Source organism: Ceratotherium simum, chromosome 32 (genome assembly GCF_057802395.1).
Source record: "Ceratotherium simum simum isolate JZ-2026a chromosome 32, ASM5780239v1, whole genome shotgun sequence".
Lineage (NCBI taxonomy): Eukaryota > Metazoa > Chordata > Mammalia > Perissodactyla > Rhinocerotidae > Ceratotherium > Ceratotherium simum.
Window position 1 is genome coordinate 6,050,881 of NC_141931.1, and position 24,938 is coordinate 6,075,818.

The 24,938-nt window shown below is 44.8% G+C and overlaps 1 protein-coding gene across 2 annotated transcripts in view; it reads right to left on the reverse strand.

The window, feature by feature from the left end:
* Nucleotides 1-208: 208 nt before the first annotated feature.
* JCAD (junctional cadherin 5 associated) overlaps nucleotides 209-24,938 on the reverse strand; it is a 42,393-nt gene continuing 17,663 nt past the window's right edge. The window contains exons 3-4 of one of the 2 annotated variants that reach the window (XM_087420669.1): nucleotides 8,558-12,080; nucleotides 209-3,202 (exon numbers count right to left, since the gene is read on the reverse strand). In XM_087420669.1, the coding sequence (XP_087276795.1) occupies nucleotides 2,981-3,202; nucleotides 8,558-12,080 (3,745 nt within the window). In that variant the 3' untranslated portion in view covers nucleotides 209-2,980. Of the gene's footprint in view, nucleotides 3,203-8,313; nucleotides 12,081-24,938 lie in introns of both variants that reach the window. The other variant, XM_004425255.3, reaches the window with a different exon arrangement.

A 24,938-nucleotide genomic window follows, 5' to 3' on the forward strand; every position in this document is an offset into this window, starting at 1 on the left:
TGGATAGTTGTATGTCGTAGCTGCACCTCCTTCTAGTTGCTGTATGCGGGACTCGGCCTCAGGATGAACGGAGAAGTGGTGCCTCGATGCGCACCCGGGATCCGAACCCGGGCCACCAGCATCGCAGCGCGCGCACTTAACCACCAAGCCACAGGGCCGGCCCTTAACCTACAATTCTAGTAAGAAAATCAAGATCTCAGACAGTAAATACATTTTTTTAAGGAACTTTTAAAAAAGAAATCCAAATAGTTATGAACAACATGGAAAAGAATCCTGAAGATGAAATCGGGGCTACTGCGTTTTTACAGAGGAATTTTCTGTGGTTTGTAGAAACATAAGATTGACAATGATAATACAGATATTTAGTTTTCAATCATTCAGAAATTTTCTTCAAAGAAAGGTAATTAGAGCTATATTACCATAATTTTTTCCCTTCTCTTGCAAATCAAGAAATACAAATACATTTCATATGTAATTCCTCATATAACTTTTAGTCCAAATAATCAAAATTAGAACTTTTAATTTTATAAGCCCCCAATAAACACCAACAGTAAGTCATATGTATGAGAAAAACAATGACAAACATAAAATATGAAAAGTTTTTTTCTAGCCACACATAATAATAGAGTTGTGTATGTATGAAAAATAGAATTAACAAAATAATTAGCATTAAGTTCAAAACCACTGGGAAAGCTATTTTTGATTAAAGACTGTATTATTTATCTTAGAATATGCAAGTTTAAAAGTCAAATTTTCAAAGTTACCTTCCTCCCTTCCCCGCCAGAAGATTTATATACAGGCTGGAATCCAGAAATTAAGGTTAAAAGTATAACTATTGATAATTTCAACTAAATTCAGAATGGTTTCCAAAAGATATGACACAATAATTTAGAATAAAACAAGAGTATTGTATTTTGTGATATACATAAGCCACAGAAACTTTTTCTCTTTAGGATCCTTCTCTTTCTCTTGAGAAATAAACTGCAATTTAATTCTTTTAATTAAAAGAAGTCTTTAGATGGAATCAACAAAATTTAAGGGGCAGTCAGAACAGAGTTCGTATATACATATACATGCGTGTGTATATATGCACGTGTCTCTAGGTGGTATGTGTGTAGATATATGTATATGTACATATATGTATACCTCCTTTCATTTGCATTTAAAGAGGGAAGCACACTACACAAAGACCTCCAGGTAGCAGCCCTCATTCAGTTCTACCAGATGACTTGAGTGATTCACCAACTATAACAGAGTAATTGACCTCTTCCCCACTAAAATTTCCTGGGAGAAACAGTTTCAGCCTTTCCTAGCAGAGACATGGCCCCTCTTGTTGTATTGTGAAAACGAGAGCCTACTCTAACCTTTCACAAGAGCCGAGATCTGGAGAGAAGCGACTCTGGGTAACAGGTAAGAACCAAGACGGCAGATAAGTGTATTTGAAAAGATGGTTCAGAATTCCTTAGATTCTGTTTTGTTTATTACAGTCCAAATACATGAAGTTCTTATGAAATAAAATCATATGGTACAGATAAAAACAGGCCGTGAATGCCCAGTCAGAGTCATTTTAGGGCCAAACTGCAGACCACCCAATAGTTCACATTTTAGGAATTTGAAACATCTAAAAATAGATAAGGTGGTTTCTCAAAAAAAAAAAAAAAAAAAGAGAGAGAAAGAAGTAAAGAAGAAAGGAAAGAAATAAAGGGGAGAGAGGTAAAAAAAAAGACAAGAAACCATTCAGGAAATGCTGACTAACAAGAATGCCTTACTAGAAAGAAGGGACAAATGCATATAAAATGAATACACTTTGTGCAGGTTAATGCAACAGTAAACACAGCAATATAGAGGCCTTGTAATACTTTTGTAATGGCATATATATAATATCTCTAGCACTTTTAAAAAATATGCAGAGACTAATTAAGGATCATTCTAGATAAAAATACATATTTCTTTAAAGGGGCATGGCAGGAGGATGGAAGTATGGTCTCAGGGCAGATCCCCACAGACATACAAAGATGAAACTACATTTTTTGGTAATTCAAGGGGATATGGCAGCGACAACTGTTGTAAGGATGTTGGCTGGTTTTAAGATGGTTATTTTCAATTACAACCTTACAGCTACATTTGTAAAAAATATTTGTGAAAAGTTTATTTTATTAACCCTGTAAAATGTCTATATTGACATCTCTTTCTAAGATAAAATAAAAGTAGCAGAGTTGTGACTGGGTAAGGGACATACGCTTTAAAGCAAATGTGAACCCTCCTTGGGTTCCTCTCACACAAAAGGATACAGACTCTTAAATAAAATAATACTTCCTTAAAAATCTGCCACCTAACAATTGTTTACATCATAGAAAAATAGCATTTTTGTAAAAAGAAATATACTTTGTTAAAATGATCTATTTTAAACCAGCAATTATTTATCATATAAACATTTTCTAAACATTCACACAGAAAATAAAAATAGATAATACTGAGTGCAAAGCAGACAATGGCATGTTTGCAAACGATCCAAGTATTTCATTGCCAGATAAATAATACTCTTAGTACATTATAGTACAAGTTTTAATTTTTTAGGAACTTAAAAGATATTGCTTTTATTCTCTGATGGCAAGTTACTTATAAGTAAAGTCACTTCCAGCAACAGAAGGCCAAATTAATTAGCGATGGATCATACACATTCATTCACATTTCCCCTAAACTCCAGGTGCGGGAACACGAGGTGATGGCCTATATCCCAAATCCCTTAACGTGAGCCTGGACCACAGGCCGTGAAGATGCCAAGGGGAACTTACAACATTCACAGTCCTTTCAAAATCATTCACGATATCAGCCACGTATAAATTTTCACTTAGAACCAGATTAACACCAAACTATCTACCAGCGTGGCTAAACCCATCATTAAGGAGAGTCTATATGACTCTTTGCTAAATGTGGGTATTAAGTCTTCATGCTACAAAAAACAGATGGTCTTAATGGACTACTGCTTTATTTCCACAGAGCGATTCTGCAGGGATGACAAGCTTCCTGGTGGCAGTGGTAAAGGAGGTAATGCTGCCCATGAGCCGGCAGTTTCCAGCTTATGCACGGGCAAGCTGGGCTGGTGGCTAAACCAGACATCACTCGAGCAGCAAACGACAGGCGTCCCGTGCTTCACCCACATCTCATCACACCCTCTCCACTCTGCTAGGGTCGTATGAATCTGTAAAAAAGAAAACAAGAAAGTTAGTGATGTATTCAACTGGTCTGTTTTCTGTTTAATCCTCAGAGCATAAATAAATGTGTTTAGGGAGCCAAATCCACAAGTATATAAAAGTTAATTTTTAGACATTTCAACAACCTTGTTTTCACTAAGGAGTGAAGAACTATCATCAAAAGTCTGTTTTAAAGGGACACGTATAATCATTACCTAATCACAGATGGAAAAATATGAGTTGCTTAATATTCTGATGGTCTCTTCCTGCTTTTCATAGCGGAACATAATTCACTTTAGATGCAACGCTTGTAACCCAGCAGTGGTGTGCCCGGCCGATGCTGAGGATTTCTTTTTTCATTTTTGGTAAATTATAACTCTAATGAAAGCTTGCTTTAGGATGCACATCTTTGTAATCAAGTGCTGTCCCTGGAAGGCTTGAGGACCCTGAGATCCTGACTGCCTGGCTGGCAATGCGAGGCCTCCTGTCTCTGACCACCACCAGCAGCAGGCAGGCCCAGGCTGGATGCACACCTGTTAGCACCAACCTTCCAGGTCTTCCTACACACGAGTGTGCATGAGTCTGGGCTGCCACACTGGTCCATTCTAGAGCCTACACTGGAAAAGCCCAAACTGGGCCCAGATGACCTGTGTTTCCAAAACGGGACACCATACAAAGGAACAATAGTCCTAAACTGCCACTAGGGCTGCAATTTAGTGATGCTAAATCTGACTACCTCAGGATTCACAGACCTCTGCGCTCCTGTGGTCAGAATTTCCTGCCACAGCAGCTCAGAGGTTTCCTAACTTTTTAAGAGAAAGCACATAAGAAACCTGGAAGGATGGTACAATTTGATAGTTATAAAAACTATTATAAAACAATCTCTTCTCCAGTCCATCTGAACAACTGAGCATTACAAAAGCCATGTAGATTTTGATTTCTCTAGCAGCAAAATGTGTTACCACGTCCTCCTCACACCTCCTCACCTGCGCCACGATAGGTTTACAATACGAGACTACAACTGTGACAACTGAGACAGTGTTCAGAGCACTGTGAGTCAGACATTATAAACCAGATAGGATGGTCTCCGCATTTAGGAGAGGGAGTCTGCTCCTACTCAAACAGGATTTACTGCACCAAGTGCCCATCTGACTAAAAGCAAGCGGAGTTCACGCGTGTCAGACGCCTTCTCATATTTTACCCCTAACACCACCCAATGTGACAACACAGGATATTAACAGCTAGCGCTACATTTTTGTGCTCAATCAGCCTCATCGCGTGCTGATTTTGAGAGAGAGCCTGTGAGCAAAGAGGTCTTTTTCTCCACTGAGAATGAGGTGGGTGGTCACTAATGGATGACACTGTGGAAAGCGCACACTTTCGGCTGGTCAGAGGCCTAGAAGAGGTGGAGCATCTATTAAGCCTTAAATTACGTAGACACTGGGCACCTACCAGCTCCTCTCAGGGCCAGGTACACGGAGACACCTCCAAAAACATGCCTGCCCCCCACAGCCCCACTGTTGAAGCTAAGGGCCCAGAGACAGGGAGCTGGGGAAAGAATTCTGTAGAGCAATGGGCTCCTTCTTCAGATCATGGAGAATCTGGGTCCAATAAAAATATAATGTGAGCCACATATGCTATTTTAAATTTTCTAGTAGCCATGTTAAAAAAAAAAAACAAATAAAAGGAAACAGGTGAAATTAATTTTAATTATGTATTTTATTTTACCAAATACATCCAAAATATTACCATTTCAGCAGGTAATTAATATAAAAATTGAGAAATTTTAGATTTTTTTGTACTGTCTTTGAACTCTGGTGTTTATTTTACACTTATAGCACATCTCAATTTGGACAAGCCACAATTCAAGTGCTCAGAAGCCACATGTGACAAGGGGCTACAACATGGCCAGCACAGGTCTAGAGGACAGACAGGTTCCCCTGAGTATTTGGAATCCTGGTTCCCATGGGCAACAGTTCAGGTGAAGACAACTTACTGAGGCTGCCCTGGTGGGTATTTCATGCATTAACACCCTTGAAAGTTACTGCCCTTGAAGATGTGCTAATGTCTAGCCTTCTAATGGCACTATTGTGCATCATCAACCTTCCCAGATGTAACCCACTGCGAGCCTGGTGCAGACAGTCTCTCCTCACTCTCCTCTCGTACTTGGATTAGGACAGCATACCACGGAGGTTGATGGGCCCAGCAGGTTTTGAACACTATCAGTGCCGGGAATTACACTTCTGAATTGGGACACAATCCATTCAGTGGAGATAGGATTCGGTCACCTGAATTAGTTTTGAGCTGTTGACTTCCTAGCCAGAGCCCAAAAAGACCACTGAAAAGATGTTAGCTGAAGTGACTATCTTTAATCTGAAATAAAGACACTTTATAATACGATAGGTATTACAACACAACACAGATAATCAAGTTCTGGAGGGGTGTGTGCATGTGTGTGTGTGTGTGTGTGTTGGGGGTGTGTTACAGGTAGACACAGTATAATCTCATTTTGAAATTCCAGAACAAAATCTGAATTTAAGTGGGCTGTGAATTTGGGAGTAATGACATGGTTCTGGCACATGGGGGTGACAGAGGCAGGGGTGGAGTGGGGATGGGGCTGATGATTCTTGTGCTCAAAATGATATATCAGAAGGAAAACAAATCCAAAAGCTTATCATCAACAAAGCAACAAAGATTTAATTTTATTCTAATTTGTGAAGCAACAATGAGTGGAAAAGTTAACATATGTCAAAAGTTTTACTACCTCAATATATGGCCTCTCAAAAGGACTGCCTTTGACTACTGAGGTCCTGTCACCGTCACATGGAAGGCTGACAGAGGTGACCTGAGCTGCAGCGTAAGAGACTGTCCCTAATGGTGTCCTCTATCCAAGCACTTAAGAAGGTCCAAGTTAGCTTCTGTCAATGTAACTCTCTGCCTTCAGATTTTTGGTCATTTTATTGTGTATTAACAAATGCATCAGACGGAGAGGAGAAAAATAAAATTTCTACTTGTTAGTAACTATAGTGAAAAAAATAATAAAGTCACGGGGAGGTATCTTTAATGGCTGGCTAAAATTAAAACTGACATTCTCTAGGTGTTTTCAGATGCCTATCCAACCCCACTCACATGCCAAATGATCAAGCTAAAAATTGAGGGAGTGCTTTATTGGACTAGAAATTTTATGTTATAAAACATTCCCAGAAATATGTGGCCATGGACTGAGACACAGAAATCTTTACAAACTGGTGTTTTATTCTAACAAGATTTGTCTTATTTTAAAATCCTTACAATTCTCAGGAAGAGGCAGGACTGATAAAATCATCCTGATTTTACAGATAAGAAAACTCACTTTTTAACTGGCACTTGAAAGCGAATGGGCATATTTCTAGAGGGAGCAGGGGAGGGAGGAGGAATCGTGCTGAAGCCTAATAAATCCCAACAGCTCAAAAATGGGCCATGGAATACTTTTCCCATCACAATGGCAAAGGCTCTTCATTCTCTTCCTCAGCAAAGACCAAATTTGTCAAACCAGACGATCCAAGTGGGCCCTGACTAATGGATTACTTCAACAACGTATTCTGCATAAGGCACAGAGCAACACTGGCGAACACTCCTAGGAATCACACTGCATTTGTGGGAACATTTAAAGAGTGCCAAGTAGATTTTTTTAACAAAAATTTCTGGATTCTTGTAGCTGAAACAAGTGATCTTTTCCATCTACTTTTAAATCCTTAGATTTCAAAATAGAAAACAGAGAAGTGGGGGCGGGGGGACCACCCTGTTGGGGCAGCACCATAAGGCAGGGCCTGGCTCAGGAGGCCTGGCTGGGGTCTGGGCAGAGCTGTAACACTCGGTCAGGGGCGCAGTTTCTCCTTACTGTGAAGTTCTGGACTAATGATTTAAGTCCCTTCCGGTTTGTGGTTTACTGCGTGGACCACTGATATCTTTGTCAACCACTCTTCTAATCATGTCCAGGATACAGAACGGATAATCCCCAGGCCCTGAACCAGAGACGCTGCGAGTCCCCTGGCCTGCTTGTGTCAGAACAGATATGGTGGAACTGTGTCTGGGGTCGTCACTGTTCCTGTCAGTGGGAACTGGAAAAGGCTCTGAAGACACGCTCAGGTGAGAGATGGAGAGACCCAAAGGCCTGTGGGATGCTGTGGCCAAACCATCTCGCCTGGAATTGAGCGATCAGAACTCGGGGGACTTTAAGAAACAGAGTTGGTGGGTGAACTTTTTAGGGGTGGGGTGTTGAGAAAGTGTTAATGTTGTCTCCAAGACCTTTTAAAGTTATTAAATGGTATGGTACTAAAAACATAAACATGGGGGCAATGGATTCTGGAAGGTGAAAATGTTAAGATAGCATCATGGGCTGGTGGTTCATTGAATCAACATGGTCTGTCTTTTCTTATCAGGTTAATAAAGAGCAATGGGGGTCATTTGGGTGAATGCCTATTATGTTAGGAAGACAGAACAGAGTACAAGTGTCACGGTCTCCTACAGGGTTTATCAAGGGGCCTGCACTACAGGTGGGACACTTCACTAATCTACCTCTATCCTGTCAGGGGCCAAAAGTCATTTATGTAGAAAATGTTATACAGTTGTTTACATAGATCATTTATATAAAGATATAATCATTTAAAATACAAGATCTTGATATTTTTTTTTTTTTTTTTTTTTTTTTTTTGTGAGGAGGACCAGCCCTGAGCTAACATCCAATGCCAATCCTCCTCTTTTTTGCTGAGGAAGACTGGCCCTGGGCTAACATCCATGCCCATCTTCCTCTACTTTATATGGGACGCTGCCACAGCATGGCCTAACAAGCGGTGCGTCGGTGCGCACCCGGGATCCGAACCGGTGAACCCCGGGCCGCCGCAGCGGAACGTGTGCACTTAACCGCCTGCGCCACCGGGCTGGCCCCGAGATCTTGATTTTTCAGAAAAGCTTTGGGATAATTCTTTGTAAAATGAAAAATCTTTTGGTACAATAATTCACAGGGTCAACTTTATTTTTTCCGAATATGCAGATTTTCATTTTTCACTAACCTGGTATTTTTTGTGCTCTAAGGACGCCAAATTAATCCCGAGCACCTGCCCGCCACCTGCCTCCTCACCTGGGCACCGGAAGTCCTCATCCACGTCCTGCTCCCTTTGTGCTGCTGGATGCCTGTTTTCTTCCAGCGAGAGGATGCCCTTGGAGACAGAGAGTGAGGGCCCTGCCTTCCGTGCCAGGTCCCCTGCGTTCAGGGACACCAGGCCTCCTGGCTGTGCCTCCAGGCCCCTCTCGGCCTTCAGTTCCTCGGCCTCCTCCTCACCGCTCCGGGAGCTCAAGAGCCTCATCCGAGACACGGAACTCACCTCCTTCATCCTCATCAAGCGGTCCGGGTCTGCTCTCCTAGGGGGGGAAGCCAGTTTCTCCTGTAAACTTTCAATCACTTTGGAAGTGCTTCTGAGCCTCTTTTCTAAGCCTGCCACGCTTGGGGTCCTTTCTACAAAATGGAACAAGGTGGACCTGAAGGGTGGCTTTGTCCCCACGTCCTTGTGATTGAAGAACTTGAACTCCTGGGGGCCGGGCTGAGGCTCCGGGCCGGGGGCCTTGCTGGGGACGACCCCATCCACAACTGAGTGCTCAGAAGCCCGGGAGGCCCGTCGGGCACTGTCCCTTTCCCCTACAAAAAGGGGACTTTCAGTCCAGCCGCACTTTCTCCTGCCATAAAAGGCGTCAGTGGACACTGGCGGGTCATCTGCTCGTGCTGGACTAGACACGGACTCCTCCCTGGGGGACTCCGGCCTGTGGGTACTCTCATCAGGTGCAAGATGCTGGCCCTGTCTTGTCCTCCTGGTGCTGGGCAGCAGGGACTCCACGGCCACTTCAATGCCTAGGATCCTCGCAGCCCTCGCTTGAAGGGACTCGTTTGGGGGGATTTCTATTGCACTTGCTTCCCGTAAAGACCCATCTAACTCATCAGCCCTCTGTGCCGGGGTCAGCCCCACGGACCTCAAGTCTGGTGCAGAGAGCCCTCGGGGTTTGCTAGCGAGAGACAGCGAGACCACTGGGCCCCTCTCCTCCTCACTATCGGCCTTTGGACGCACAGCTTTGCTCAGTTCCACAGAATTTACAACACTGGAGAGCTTCTGACTTTCCTGGGGCTCCCTCGGTTCAGCTGGATCAGATGGGGGCGCTGGTTTTGTGTCACTGAATCTAGAAGATGCTTTTCTTTTCGCAGGACCCGGGCTAACTGCGAGCTCGTTTAGTCTATTCTTGACCTCCTGGCTTCCCTTCTCTGTGATGGAGTTTCCGTCTGCTGACAGCAACGCTCCACCTCTGCGGTCTTCCACCTGCCAGGGGCCCAGGGACTGGGGATGCACACACAGTGGGCCAGGCTTCTGCTCCTCACTCCAGCTCTCAGACTTACTCCTAACTCCTCCCGACCTAAACGCAGGGTCCTCTGGCACCAGCCTCCTCGGCGGCTCCTTGACTCTCGTTTCCCAGCTGTCTTCACTGAAGCTGGAACTCTTGGGAATGGAATCGGCACAGCCTTCTTGCCACCGCTCTGCCTCACCGTCCTCGCTGCTGCTCTGACTGCTCTCTTCCTCTTCCTGAAGCTCCTTGTTAAAGCTTTCCAACTGACTGATCAAATCCCAGGGACGGCGGCTAACTGGTTTCAAGAGAAACTGACCAAACGGCTGCTTACTGTTGCAGGGGCCCGTGGTTTCCCCCTTCACCACCTCGCCCCTGGGCGTGGGGCTGGCTCTGCGTCCACGGCCATGCACGCAGGGCTGACTCTGGCCCGCTCCGGGCAGGGGTGCCTGGTTTGTGGACGAGGACGTCCTTGAGAAAGCGCTGTTGCTGGATGCGCTGAGGGACACGTGACCTTTTAGGTGACAAGCATCTGGCCTCTGGTTTTGGTCACTGGAGGTTAATGCCATGAGTACCTGCGCTTCAGAGGCAGGACCAGGGTCTAAACATTCTGGAGTCAGCACTGCGTTAGGTGAGTCTCCCAGCTTCTCACCAGGGAGGGGCTGTGGGCTTCTGGATTCTTCGGTGAAACTGGTTTGTGTCTGCTGATCTCTGTACTGGTGCCCTGGCCACAAGCCAGAACGCTTGAGTTCTCTGTGCTTTGTGGGGTGAAAGAATCTGAGGTCATTTGTTTGTTTGTCGTCTTCTTGTTCCCCCAGATCTTGTTTTTGGAGCTCTGTTCTCCCAGCCATGCTTCCTGTGAGAGCCTGCAGCTCCAGGTCGGTGGAAGACGTGCTCAGCAGACTTTGTTCCTGTAGAGCTGCGCTCTTATCGAGCCCATTCTTTTTATCAGCACTCTGTTTTAAGTCATTGTTGTTCGTATCTATATCTGGCAGATGGGATTCTGATTTAACTGGGATGGAAACCAAACAAAATATCGTTTCGTTCATTTTTTTCTTTGAACTTTTCTTGGTCTGAATCCCAGTTTCAAACGTTTTGAGCTTGGTCCGGGTGTCACAGGTACTCTTGCTCTGCGGCTGTGGGGAGGGAACTCGGCCTTCTGTGTGTCCGTGCTGGCTGCCTCTCACGTCAGGCTGCTGTCCTCTCGAGACACAGTGGTCTCTTGGGTCAGGAAAGCCGCCATTTTCTCCATCCCTGGGGAGCTGGCCCCACAGCCACCGGGTGCTGGGATCAGCAAAAGGGGGGCCTCTCCCATTCCCTGGTGGGGGTTTCATGCTGTGTGGATTCAAAACAGCACCACCACGTTGCACGTTTCCACGAGCTGGCTCTGGGGGAGTGACAGGACCGGCGGTGTATGACCTCTCATCAAGCTTTGTTTCTTCACAGAAGCCCTGGGGCTGAGCTAGTTTAATATGTCGGATCCGTGGGTCATCAAAGGGAATGTACAGAACAGAGCCGTCATAAGCAGTGGTGGGCCGGGGCTGTGGAGGGAGTCCTCGGGGAGAGCGTGGGCTCGCGCCATACTCACTTCCGGTCCCAAGGGAGCCAGAAAGAAGCTGACAACTGGCACTGGCCTTCTCGGTTGGATGCTGCTGTTGACGGCGACCACCACACACAGGCCTGGGTGCTGCATCCTCCACGTAGGGGTTTGAGATGTGCTGGGGCGGCGACCTGTAGGAGGGTGGAGGCACGTACACTGGAGGCTCCAAACCAGAGTCGGGTGTGCAGAGCTCCTGCCTCGGGTCGTTAGTTTTGGTCAAGTAGGAAACACACAGCTCTGTCTGCTGGTTGTCCGCATGGTCGCTGTTTTCCACTCCTCCCCTAGAGTATTGGTGAGAGTCATAAGATGGAGGCTTGAGGGGTCTCCCAAACTTAGGCCGGGGTAGAGGGACCGAGGAGCCACCCTTCTCAGGGTTCCTGGTAGATTCCAGATTTGGTGCAGAATTTGGAGGATAAAATGGCATTTTAGGAATACTGGGTAAATGTCCATCATTTATCGGAATGGGAATTTCCATGCAACTCAGGCTCTCGGGGCAAAGAACTCTAGGCAACGACTGGGATTTCCCTTTGCTTTGGGAATTCAATACATGTTCTCCTTGCACGAACGGGTACAGATCTTGAAACGATTTCTCCCCATCACCATCAGACATCTGCCTTCCTAATCTCCTTGGCTGGCTCCAGCTTTCGAGGCTTACATTCTGCCACTTGGCAGGAGACGCCATTCTCAGCTCTTCTTCCCAAACTGCCTTCTTCATCACATTCTCTGTCCTTCCTCCAACTTCCCATGGACCCTCCCTCACGTGGGGCAGACTGTGTGCTTGGGCCATTCCTCTGGCCTCCAGGTCTTCTCGGTCCCTTGGCCCTAGCAAGCCACTGACCTCCTGTCCTCTTCTTCTCCAATAGGCGTGATCGTGACCGGTCTGGGGCTGAGAGGACCACGCTGGCACGGGTGGATAAAACCTACAAAACAGAGAGGCACGGATGTCACACCACGGGAGGAAGCTCACAGAAGAAGCATGTGCTTCTCTGCTTCTGTGACTGCTGTTCCAAGTCAAACTTAGGTCAGTACTTTTGAAAAATAGATTTCTAACCACAGCACTTGTCCACTTTAAAGCAAACATGTCCCAGTAATTTTGGCTGGAAGACAGCCATGTGTTCTGCCCAGGAGTGGCAGCAACAGGCTGCCCACAAGAACACTGGGACATTGGCAGTACTTGAGAGATGTCAAGGCCCTTATAACTTTGAAATGTCCAAGGGAACTAGGATAAACCCAAGAGCAGTGTTTCTCAAGCGTGCTCTTGGGCCACCGGGCCTCCATTCCAAGTTCAGTCCAGACCACTGTACAATCTCTGGGAGTGAGTCTAGGAACCTGCTTTTCACAACCCTGCTCTAGAGCAGTGCTTCTTAAGCTTGAGCATGTGCAGAAATCACAAGAGAGTGGCTAAGGCAGACTGCTGGGTCCCACCCCCGTTTCTGATTCTGCAGCTCTAGGTGGGGCTCCATGATATGCATTTCTAACACATCCCCAGGTGATGCCGATGCTGCTGGTTCCAGCAGCCCACTCCGAGAATCGTCTGCTGGGGATTGTCAACCATGCCCACAGTAGAATCTGGAGGGACTTCACAACTCCTGATGCCCAGGCAGTATCCTACCTCCATCACGTGAGAACCATGGAGGTGGGAGGGAGACTAGGCGTCAGCCTTTGTCCAGGTCCCCCGGGTATTCCCAGTGTGCGGCTGGGACAGAATCTCGGCTCTAGCAGAGTTCCCACACTTCACCGATGGTAAGAGTCACATGACCAAGCCTATTTCTGGGAAAGTTCAGACTCAACAGGCTCGGGTTCAGGTCCAGGCATCAACATTTTTAACAAGCACCAGGGGAGACTTATCTTCAGGAGATGTGGGAAATGCCGCTGGGGCCGACTCAGACTGACCAGAGGAAGAGGGGGCCCTGTTCATGCAGGCCCAGTTCCTGCCCTCCGCCAGGCAGGAAATGGTGGTATCAAATGCCAGCCCAGCTCCAGGCTGTTGTTCACCACCTGGCTGCACAATAGAAGTCCCCTGGAGCCTTTAAAAAATACCAATGCCCAGGGCTCACTCCAAAATATTTGCATCTAAGCAGTCTAGCGAGGAGCCCAATACCAAAAGATTTCAAAATCTCTCAAATGACCCTAGCATGCACCCAGAGTTTGGAATCCCTGCTTTAACGCAGCTGGAGAAAGACTCTGAACACCGTTACACTGTGCAGAAATATTAAGCTAGTGCCTGCAAATGACCAGAGATCAGGACTGTAGCACAGAAAAACTATTAACTGGAAGGAAGCTTGGGGCACTCAGCTGTTTTGATTAACTGTGGGCTAAGCAGAAAATGTTTGAACTCTAAAATTGTTGTTTGTTTTTTAAATTATAAAAATAATATATATTCATTGTTGAAAATTTGGAAAAACTTAGAAACGTACAAAAACCAATCTACCCAGAGATGATTATTTTGATATACAGGCACACCTCAGAGACATTGCGAGTTCTGTTCCAGACCACCACACTACCGCAATAAAGCGAATATCGCAATAAAGCCAGTCGCACGAATTGTTTGGTTTCCCAGTGCATAGAAAAGTTATGTTTACACTATACCGTAGTCTATTAAGTGTGCAACAGCATTATATCTAAAGAAGCAATGTACATACCTTAATTAAAAAATGCTTTATTGCTAAAAAATGCTATCGTCTGAGCCTTCAGTGAGTCGTAATCTTTTTGCTGGTGGAGGGTCTTGTAAAAAACACACTATCTGTGAAGCGCAATAAAATGAGGCGTGCCCGTACATCTTCTAGTCTGTGTGTGTGAGGATGTGGATTTCCAAACAGCCCAGTGTTCTACCAGGGATCTGGTTTTATGTGAACGTTTCCAAGCACCTATAGTACAGACAACAGTAGACACTCACACAGTGGTTACTATGTGCTCAGTGAGTATGAAGTGCTTTCTCTACATTAATTCATCTAAGCCTCATCAGCACCCTTCTGAGGTAGGAACCACTGTCGTTCCCATTTTACAGAGGAGGAAACTGAGGCACAGAGGTTATGTAACTTGCTTAACACTAACATTTACTGGGCACTTATGCCGTGTCAGGCACTGTGCAAAGCAAGCCAAATGAATTATTTCATGTAAACTTTACAACCACCATTATTTCTCCCTTTTATGGATAAGGAAACTGAGGCACAGAAAGGTTAAACCGTTAAACTCGGTTTAACGGTTTAAAGGTTAAACTCTCCCAAGTCACACAGCTTGTAAGTAGTGGGGAAAGAATTCAAACCCAAGAAGTGTGACCATAAAGCCCATTCAGTTAGCCACTCCATTTTACTTCTTTAATGCAATGAAAAATTCCTCAAGTGCATAATTTTAATGGATGAATAGTATTCTATCATATGTACATGATTTATTTAACCATTGTACCACTGGTGGACATCTATGTAGATTATATTCTAAAATACTTTGAGAAACACTATTGTTCACAAACACTAAGCATCACTCAGGTTATTTAGAATAAATCCTTAGAAAAGGAATTAGTACATCAAGGGTTTTATGTTATCCATATTATCAAACTGACCTGGAATCAACCACTCCAATTTATCCTCCCATCTGTAGTGGGGAGGAGAGCTGGTCTTGCTGAACCTTTCTCATTGCCGGTTATTACAAGTAATTTTTTTTTCCTAACTAGATAAGTGAAAATAATGTCTCATTGGTTTTCATCTGCATTTCTTTGATTACTAGTAAGGTGTATTATTTTTTTATGTACTTAGGTGCCATTAAACCACTTTTTGTGGAACAGAACAACTGCCAGGGACTGGGCTTAAGGACAACCATTCCCAGCACACAGGTAGAGGCTGCTGTTCTGCCTCTACCTGTGTGTAAATAAAATTTATTATTATTATCGTTATTTTAATTATTATTTTGGAATCACTTCTTCGCCTTAAAAAGTGAGGGTAGCTCTTCAAATTCTGCCTCCACCTCCAACCTCTGATCACTTGTTAAGCACCACTTAAAGCAAAGCTGAGTTATGGGTTGAAAAAGTAGAAAATATTTAAAATCAATTTAAGGTAAAGCATTTGCCACTGAGCAGCCTAAATGTTTCTGCATTCACTAGTCATACACGTGCCAGCTGTCTTCACACTGGGCATGTGAGAAGGGCAATGTTGTTGCTGCTTTTATTGTCATCAAAATCATGGTTTGACTATTTAGCTTTGAATGCTTGTTAATAGAGCACTTCTTGGGTCAGGTTGTATACGGATCCATCTCTGCTGGCCTCATGGCACATCTCCCCCCATTTCTGCCCCCCGAGCTGAGCCAGTAAATTGCTGTCCAGAGCTCTGGAAGCCACAGTCCCTTCCCTTAGGAACTCCTCTGTGATCGCCCAGCTGAGAAACACTGTAGAAGATAAATCACTTGGTCCTCAGCACCTTCTGGCCATAGGGTAGACTTAGACTCTATGCAAAGCCCAAGGGCAAGACTTAAAAATTGCAACTTAAGGGGCTGGTACGGTGGTGCAGTGGTTAAGTTCGCGCACTCTGCTTTGGCAGCCTGGGGTTCACAGGTTTGGATCCCGGGTGCAGACCTACACACTGCCTATCAAGCCATTCTGTGGCAGACATCGCATATATAAAGCGGTGGAAGATGGGCACAGACGTTAGCCCAGAGCCAATCTTCCTCAGCAAAAAGAGGAGGATTGGTAACAGATATTAGATCAGGGCTAATCATCCTCACCAAAAAAAAAAAAAAAAAAAGAAGCAACTTAATAAGTTACAATTGTCACAGACCCAATCAAGAGAGAGTAAAATAAATCATTAGGAAGTGTGTGGTCAATGCCCTATATCAGAAAGCATCGGCCTTCTTGCCTGTGTTCTTCAGCTGCCGGTGAGTGGGTTCTCTAGACCATAGGCCTTTAATCAGCACCATTCGGGCTTCTTACAGTCTTAGAAACACGTTCCCGGGGTGCCCGGCTTTAGGGAAGAAACCACACTGTGGTTTTGGTTCATTTTCTCAATGGATGTTCTGGTTTCTTAGTAAACATGTGGTGTCCTTAAATGCCAAGAGGTGGCTGAGATCCCAAGGTGCTGTTTGTCTAGGTGTGTGCCATGAGCATCATCAGAAGACAAATAAAGAATGACACAAACAGAACAAGAATACAAACAGTCTGTAACTACCTACAGCAGTAATGTGGTCAGTTTCCTTCCCCACCAAAAATGTTACATTATCACCTTAACTCTGTCAAAACTGCCATAGATAACTAGTCAAAATGGTTAAGCATTCCAGATCAAACTTTTTTCTTTTCCACAATATACCAAAATCCCAATTTAAGGAAAACACGAGTCATCTGGGAAATTTTAAATAATCTATTTAAAAATATAGTCCACATGACATAGAACACTATAAAGCATTTATTTAACAAAAGTCCATCTCATATCTAGTATGAACCTGGCTCTGACAGGCACAACTGGACCCCGCGTGGTGACAGTTCTGGCAAACTGCTCCTTCAAACAGACTGTCAAATGTGGATAGTCTACTGGTTTCCATATAGGATGTCCATTATCAGCTACAAGGTGTGTGACCTCATATGGTTTCAAAGCCAAGAATATACCTCCTAATACCTTTGAGGAAATAAGATGAGGTTAAATTTTTCTTTTTAAAAAATGAGAGATAATTTACATTTTTAAAAAGTTAACAATGGGACATTTCACAAAAACATGCTGAACACATTAATAAAGGGTGGGAAAAAGATAAGGAGAGCAAAGTGGAATGTGATAGCTCAAATAAATTGTGCTGACCAGTTCAATGAGAGCAGCATCTTTATACAGAATTCCTAAGAGAACAGGACAGAGACAAGACAGAAGTTAATACTTGCTAAGAGCTCTATGCCTTATCCCAGAAAAGAGACACGATGCCAACAAATCAAGTGATAAAAACTTTTTGGAAAATATTTGAAATACGAACATGTGAAAAACAACACGTTTAAAGGAAAATTGACAAACCTATTTGCTGAATACATAAAAGCTAATGATGAAAAAAATTAGGAGACATTTCTGTGAGTTCACATGACTCATTTTCAACCACAATAGAAAATACTGCCTTTCTTTTAAAAAGTAAAAGCCTACTTAGAATAGCAATATTTGAAATGACTTGTAACCACGGTTTCCCACACTCCAAGATCATCTTCTCAGTGGACTCCAAGGTCCTTAGGAGCTGCACCAACTTGTTACCGTCTGGGCACCTACAGCCTCTCTCTGTGCCTGCTCCCTGGTGGGCACAGGACAGACATGTGGTTTAATAAAGATAACTGAGTCACTCACTGCCTGAGTGACTGAACTGGGGGTTCCGTGGGAACACAGACATTGTAGTGATCCCCGCCTCCTCCGTGAACGAAATCCTGAACCTGGTCCCAAGGGTGGCCAACAAGTGTAGTCAGTTGCGCTTCCCTGGGGAAGAAGGGGTGGAGGGTAGGAGGCCCCACTAAAGTGGTCCCCAGGTCTAGTGATTGCTTCCGGTTAGCAGCTCTGCCAGCCTAGCAGATGCTGGTGCTGCTGATCGCTTTCCAACTCTGGTGTCACATTCTGGACCAGTGGACAGCTGTAGGACTCTGCTGTGGCTGTTCCTTCAGAAGCCACTCCCTCATCCAGATGGGTGAGCTGTTCTTACCCAGATGCACAATCTGAGTATAAAGGCAGTACGTGTCATTTAGAGAAGCTCACACTGCTCGAAGGAGCATCTCTGTTCTAGACTGGCAGAGGAACTCAGGGCATCTCTTCAGAGCGACTCGTTTCCACCAGCCCCAGCGTGAGCTGTCTGATATGTTTCTGTGATGGGGTCAGCCATCTACCACTGCGGAATTCGCTCTTAATGCTCTTTGGGCCTGGAAGGAAGCCTGCAATTTTGTTTTTCAGCATATTCAATTTTCAGTATATTCAATATACTACACTGTGTAAATAACCCTCTGACACAGAGTAACAAATAGGCTAATTTTGGAAAGAGGAAATATGAAGTCAAGAGAAGATTAAGACTAAGGTATAGAGGTTAGCATAAATTCAACATCAGTCAGAAAAGAAAAAGCTGCTCTGGAAATATAATAGATGAATACCATTATTCAGCAAAGTTCAATCTGAACAAAGAATTCTAAGTGGCAGAATTATAACTAGAAAATACAAAAATGCCTGGTCAGACTGCGAAAGTACTATTATGCCTGCTTTTTACAAATGTCACAATAAATGAATATAAATGATAAATAATATAGATTCAGTTGAAATAAAGTACCAGGTAGACTATTTCAGGAGATTACTTTTTTTGTTACTTTTTAAAACTACACAAATTTAATAATGGGTCTGAAGAGGAAGCATAATAAATTATTAGACTTATAAATGATGCTAAATTTAGACATATGAGCAGGAGGACAGGAAAACAATTCAAAGCACTCAGGGTATCAGTGCACGGTGGCAGCTAAGTGGATTCCCCTTGGAAAAGCACCTGCTACCGTATCCGGATGGAAGCCCAAGTCGTGGGTCCTTCACACAAAGGCTCTGAACGCCCGAGCTTGGGTTCGGGTCCTACAAGCATCAGCTCAGAATGGAAAAGTCACTTTGGAAGCCATCCCCACTGCAGTGCCAACGTGCTCTGCCACAGGACCATAATATTTTAAAACCTGCAACACCAATTGCTCCGCCGTGGTTGCCAGCAGTTTCTGAATCATCTTTGGACTAAGACGTCATAGACTTTTGATTCTGCAAGGTTTAGCAAAGACCTTTTTTAGAAAGACCTAGTAAAGTTCCAAGGGACACTTAGGGAACATGCAAGGTAGGTCAGAGCCCCTACCCAGGAGGCCCTGCCTCAGGGAGTGGTGTAGGGGGTCATCGCTTGCTTATTACAAATTAGTAAATGCACAGCTGGTGCTGATGTAAAAGACTAAGCCTTCTCAGAAACTGGTGAAAACTCTAGCAGTGTATCTTCTGAATGTACGTAACAAAATCAGTGACTAGGAAAACCACTCATGGAAAGGGTCCTTCTGAGGTTAAGTCTCCATGCGGACCACTGATAAACACAGGCTTAGAAAAGAAAAAGATGAGAGAAGTAGAAGGGAGTGAAGGAATAAAACTGAAGGAAGAAAGGCATGAGGTCTGCATGGAAGGAGAAGAACGTGGAGAACAGGTAGGTGGGAATTGGTGGGGGGTCACCCAGGGCAGGCTGTGTGCACTGAGTTATCCTCAATGGAGAGAACTAGAACCTCGCACAGTGAACCATCATCCTTAACTACAGCCCTCCTACAACTGCACTTACGAGAGAGAAAGCCTGTCTCACAAACTCCCATCTCTGACTCCGGTCAGTTACATACATTAGACCACTCGCTATACTGAGTAAAAAGGCAGGGACACACCGATGACTGAATTTAAAGGCAAGACGACACTTCGGAGTCCTCTTTATTCCAGCAGCGGCCACCCCAGAAGCCTGCACACTACCATTCTTATCCATACAGGGATCCCAATGATAGATTACACTGTCCCTCCACATAAAAAATCATCTTGTATACCGTCGTCATGGTATATGTGACGTATACTATATAATCGTCATGATGCTGGGGCATCTGAGAGCCTCTGGAGAAGCCCACCCTCAGGGAGGGTCTCATCAGAGGGGGCAGGAAGCACTGGAGACCACCTGGAGTCGCAGTTTCCGGGAGGTAGAGCCCCAGTTAAAGCAGGGGCAATGCCGTCCCTCCCTCCCAGACGCGGACCTTTCCCTCTGACTGACCGGTAGCTGCACCTGCACTTACTACAGGTTATTACTCACCTTCTGACGAACTCCCCAGCTTTAGGAAGACAGAGTTTAGACGAAGAACAGTGGAATGACAAGATGGTGCCTGGGGAAGCCTGGTGAACCTGCAGCCAATCCCCAAAGATGGCTCCTGGCAACTTCATAGGACTAAAGGGACCATGGGTGGCTTCAGGCTTCTCACCACACCAACAGGGAGCAGTGTGGCAAGGCCACCAGGAGAGTGTGGGCATCTGCCCTGGGTGCTGGCCGGGCAGCATGGGTTCAAGTGCCAACACATGACTTTATAACTGTATGTCTTCAGCAACACACTTTGCCTCTCTTTGCCTCTGATTCTTCACTTATATTGAGGGGATGGTAATAATTCCTTTATTTTTTAGTTTGTTGGGAGGGATTAATGAGATAATACATTTAAACTGTTTAGCAAAGTGTCTAACATAATAAACTCTTGTTTTTAGCTATTATTACTATTATTAACCCAATTAAAATAAATTCTCAGTGGAGTAGATAATTTTAAAACTCTTTCTCCTTGCATCATCCAAGGAAGATGGTGCGGGACACAAAGGAAAGAGGAGAACTGAGTGTTTGTTTTACGTGATGATTATTTTAGTGATGATTATTTTAGATCTGTATTGTCTTTCTCTAAGTTGTAATCAATAGGCCTTCACCATAACAGGAAATAATGACAGAGCTGACGGTCATAACAAGGCTCTGTCCCTCCGGTGATGGCTAGTCTCTAAGGAAGAAGCTACGCCCATTTCCATGATGATGATGTAGAACAAACCAATATTTAGTTTATTACAACAAAGTAGGCAGAGCAAGCTCTGATGCATTGTCTCTCAAACAAATTGAATAGGTAAGGCAGATTATTTCAGTATTTTCTTATTAATAAGGATACATCAGATTTTAACCAAGTTAAAATATCCTCACCGGTGTAGTCCATACATTGCCACTATCAACATGAAAAAAACAACTACCGTAGTTTCTCACTTCCCTTTCACGTTTCTATCATCACCCCTCACTTTCATATATTCATTCATTCATTCAATGGACACTGAGGGAATGTCCTCAGTGCCTTTGACCCTCTGTTCTTTGGAAGCTAAGCTTAGAGCAGTAAAGAGTAGGGGAGGCCATCACCAGGGACGAGTAAGCCAGAGTGCCTGAGGGGCTATAAAGAACCTCTAGTCCACTCTGTAGACAGATGAGCATGCTACGCGCTGGGGAAGCTAACTAAAGCCCTAAGGTCCCACAGCTGGTACGTGTCAGTATGTCAACTAGACTCCAGTCTAGGCTCTTTGTGCTTCGTCTAGAACTCAGAGGTATAATCGTCTCTGAAGTGCAGTGACTGGACCTGACGACCTGCTCAGGTCTTTTTCAGACCCGTGTTTCATGGTCTTACCATCCAGTGTTTCTCACCTGGGTATTTCCCAGCTTGCTACTTAATCCAATTCTCTAGCTAAAGATGAAACTCAACACTAACATTCTCCTCTTGGTGATGACATGGCTGCCAAGCCCTATGAAGTGCCAGGCTGTGCTGCTGCTGAAGTCTTCCCATTAATTCTAGAAGCACTTCCTCATCACCGTTCTTCCAGAGGTCTCAAGTTTAAAGGGTCCAACCTGCTTCTTGTTGGGAGAAACTGGTGATGGTAGAGCAACGTGAGAGCATGTGCAGGAGAGAGGACCAGTATCCAGGCACTTCTGGAAGGTTACATGGCCTATGAGCAAGAACAAAGCACCTCAGAAGAAGGGTTTACAGAAAGACAATGGGGAAAACAGGAGGTCCGAATCTCCACGGGTGTTCATGAGCACTCCAGCTCTAACACTCCATGCTTCTCTGTGAAGAGGTCAGACTAACAAGGCCGAACGCTTAGGATATGAACGAGCAGTTAAAAGACAAATCATGTTTGTGGAAGTATAATTTTGTAAAGAGAAAGAGATACATAGAAACAGATGTTAAACTGGAAGTACTCCTTTTTTGGAAAGCCGTTATAAGAAGGATACGATTTGAGAGAAGTTTAAAAAGGCTCTGAAAATTAACTGTTTACCATATCCAGTAGCACTATCTAGAATGGATGTTTACTGATCAAATATAAACCTCCCAAGATGAGGGCCCCAGACAGCCACATCAGAGACTTTCTTAGCTTGGTAAGTCTCTAATCTGTTATGACCTCCACTGATGACAAGAGATAATTACAAGGTATTCTCATGGTTAACTAACAAAAATTTTTACCAGAATTCCTGGGGCTAAGCAGAGAAGAACCTATTATGGTACGACTTTCAGATTCAAACCTCTGCTCTGTTAAGTTATTTTACAGCTTCCTCTGATTATACTATTTCAAAGGAAACACATTAAGGGAACCATGAATGCCTGCTAACAGTCTCTTACATATTTTTATGGTAGCTAAGTATTATTTAGTTATGGCTACTTGCATTTTGAGCATGCAGTTCCCTCCATGTATAGAGAACAGCTAGCTTTTCCCCTACGTCCACTTCCCTTTTCCCCTTAATTACCGCGTGTGTGTGTGTGTGTGTGTGTGTGTGTGTGTGTGTGCTGGCAAGCAAGCCTTGGAACAAGACAGTATGTGCAAAAAAAACCTTAGTGCAAACTGATGAACTAAAAGAATACTTCTCATTACAATCTTTAAACACAGATGGAAATATAAGCTTTCAGAGGCTTCCTTTTCGTATTGCCAGAGGAGGACAGAGACACACTCAGTATCTGTTGTTAGCTACAAGGCAAAAGTTAGGACACAGTAAAACTCGAGCATTGTTTCATCTCATATAGAGAATGCTGACTGTCTGCAGTTTTACAGACATTCACGTTTTCCAGCTATGACTCTATGAATACTGCAGCAACATGTGACATGGCCTGTGAGGATTTTTTCTGTACCATGTGAGTGACTTTCAAGCAAAACCTGCAGCCGGTTTCATCATCACAATCTATTAACTGAGACCATTTAGGAGGGGTTTAGCATCTAGACAAACTCTCTGAGGAGTAAAGGACTTAAGGGGGAAATGCCAAGTCTTTAGACTTACTAAATGAATGGTCCGTGAAGAGAGAAGAGAACATGTTTTGGGGTGCACGGTCATCCCCACCCCCGGCCTGGGAAGTGCCCTCATCTATAGCCCCTTTACTCACAGCAGGTAAAGCTAAGACATCCACGTCTGGTCTTTCCCACCCCCACCGCATCCAATCTCCCTCTGCCATCCACCCCCCTCCCCACTGCCCCCACTGATCGGAATAGGGTTGACTCACTAACCAAGGCCAAAGCATCCACTGGCTGCCCAAAACTATGGATTCTCTCAAAAACGCCACTTGAAAAACAGGACGGTAGTCATCAGGGGGCTCTGGAGCTAAACCGCCACGCAGAGGCAATAGTAGAACAAAGATCACCAGGAGCCAAAGTCACCAGGAAGCAGCAACCGTCAGTGAAGGGAAGAGCCGGTCAGCAGAGGAGGGAGCGGAAGTGCAGGGAGATGCAGAGACAGGCCACGTGGGACAGAGACCTAAAGAGTCCTCCAGGGGAACAACCCACAACCCAGAGAGACAGCAGCTGGCAGACCCATCCTGGTTCCCAGCTCTCTCCCTCCCACACAGGATGAGGCCTGCTGGCCTTCATTTCCCACCTATGGACAGTCCATGAGACGGCCCATTATATCCTCACAACAACCACCCCCTTTTCATTCAGGTAGGCCCCCGTTTTTTTCTTGCACCCACAGAATCTAGAAAGCAGGGAAACTTTACCACCAGAGACTACTCGGCCTACTGGGAGTTTTGCTGAGTCTCTGATGGTCATTTCCTCCTCCCTCCCTGCTCACCCCCAGAGACAGCACGTATGGAAGCCATCAACATTTCTACCTTGACTGCCCAGCACAGAAAGCCAACACTCTTCCTCCTCACAACAGAACTTTCCCCATGAGCCTCACACAGCCCTCTCACTGCAAAAGCGGCTCCACTTCCCATCCCAGTATAGCCCAGCGACCTGAAATACCCAGCACTTACACAATGCCTTGGTATGTAAGTACTAGGTTTGATCCAATTTATTTTAAAAATCTTTCTGGGTGTTTAATAAATGCAAAATTCTTTAACAGGAATTAGCAACATCAGAGATGGATTAGAAATGGTGTCAGCCTTCAGGAAGCTGACAATCTTGGGGACCAGGAGAACGTGTTGGAAGAACACATGGGAGAGAGTAATTTCAACTGGAGGAATCTGAAGAAGTCAAACTATTAAGGCAGGGTTTCCAGAGACAGATGGGAGGCGAGTTTCTGGGTGCTTCCAGGCAGGGCTTAGCCAGTGGGAAGCACATGGTGGCCCCATGTGGCTGGCACCCTAGGAACAGGAGAAACCTCAAGAAAGGCAGGTGGGGCTCAGAGGAGAAGGCCTGCAGGGCCCACTAAAGAGCTGGGGGTTGACAACACAGGCCAGGGGGCCAAGGAAGTCCCCTGAGCAGGGAGTCACACAACCAGGCTTCAGAGTCCATCTTCTGTGCTTTAAATCTCCTAAAGTTACCAGCCCTGAGACGGACACTGCAACAAGTTGAATGTAGCTTTGGAAAACAATTAGCCTCTTATCATGAATTTGGATAAACTGCGTACAAACGAGAATTGTCTCCACCACTTGAGCAAGTTCAGTCGGTCCTTCACCTCTCCTCACAACAGAACTGTCCTTCTCTGGCCATCCTGGGTGCTCAATATCATTGACCTAACAATAGTGAAAAGCAAAGCACAGCCTCTTCGGCAAGTTAGGAAATGTCTCTTGCATGTTTGGAAATCTGCTCAAGGCTCCATATCTGTGCTGCCTTTTTTTTTTTTTTAAAGTTTTACCAGATATAACCAGCTCTTATATAAGAGACTCTGTTCTAAGCCGATGTTAATTATCAGAGGGAAAGAAATAAGTCCTGATCATTGTCACCACACCCCAGATAATGGACAATACTCCCTTCCATTTATGCAGCCCTTGAGAATGTACAAAAGCAGCAGCCTTATGTGCACACACCTAATTTAGGTTTGACAGG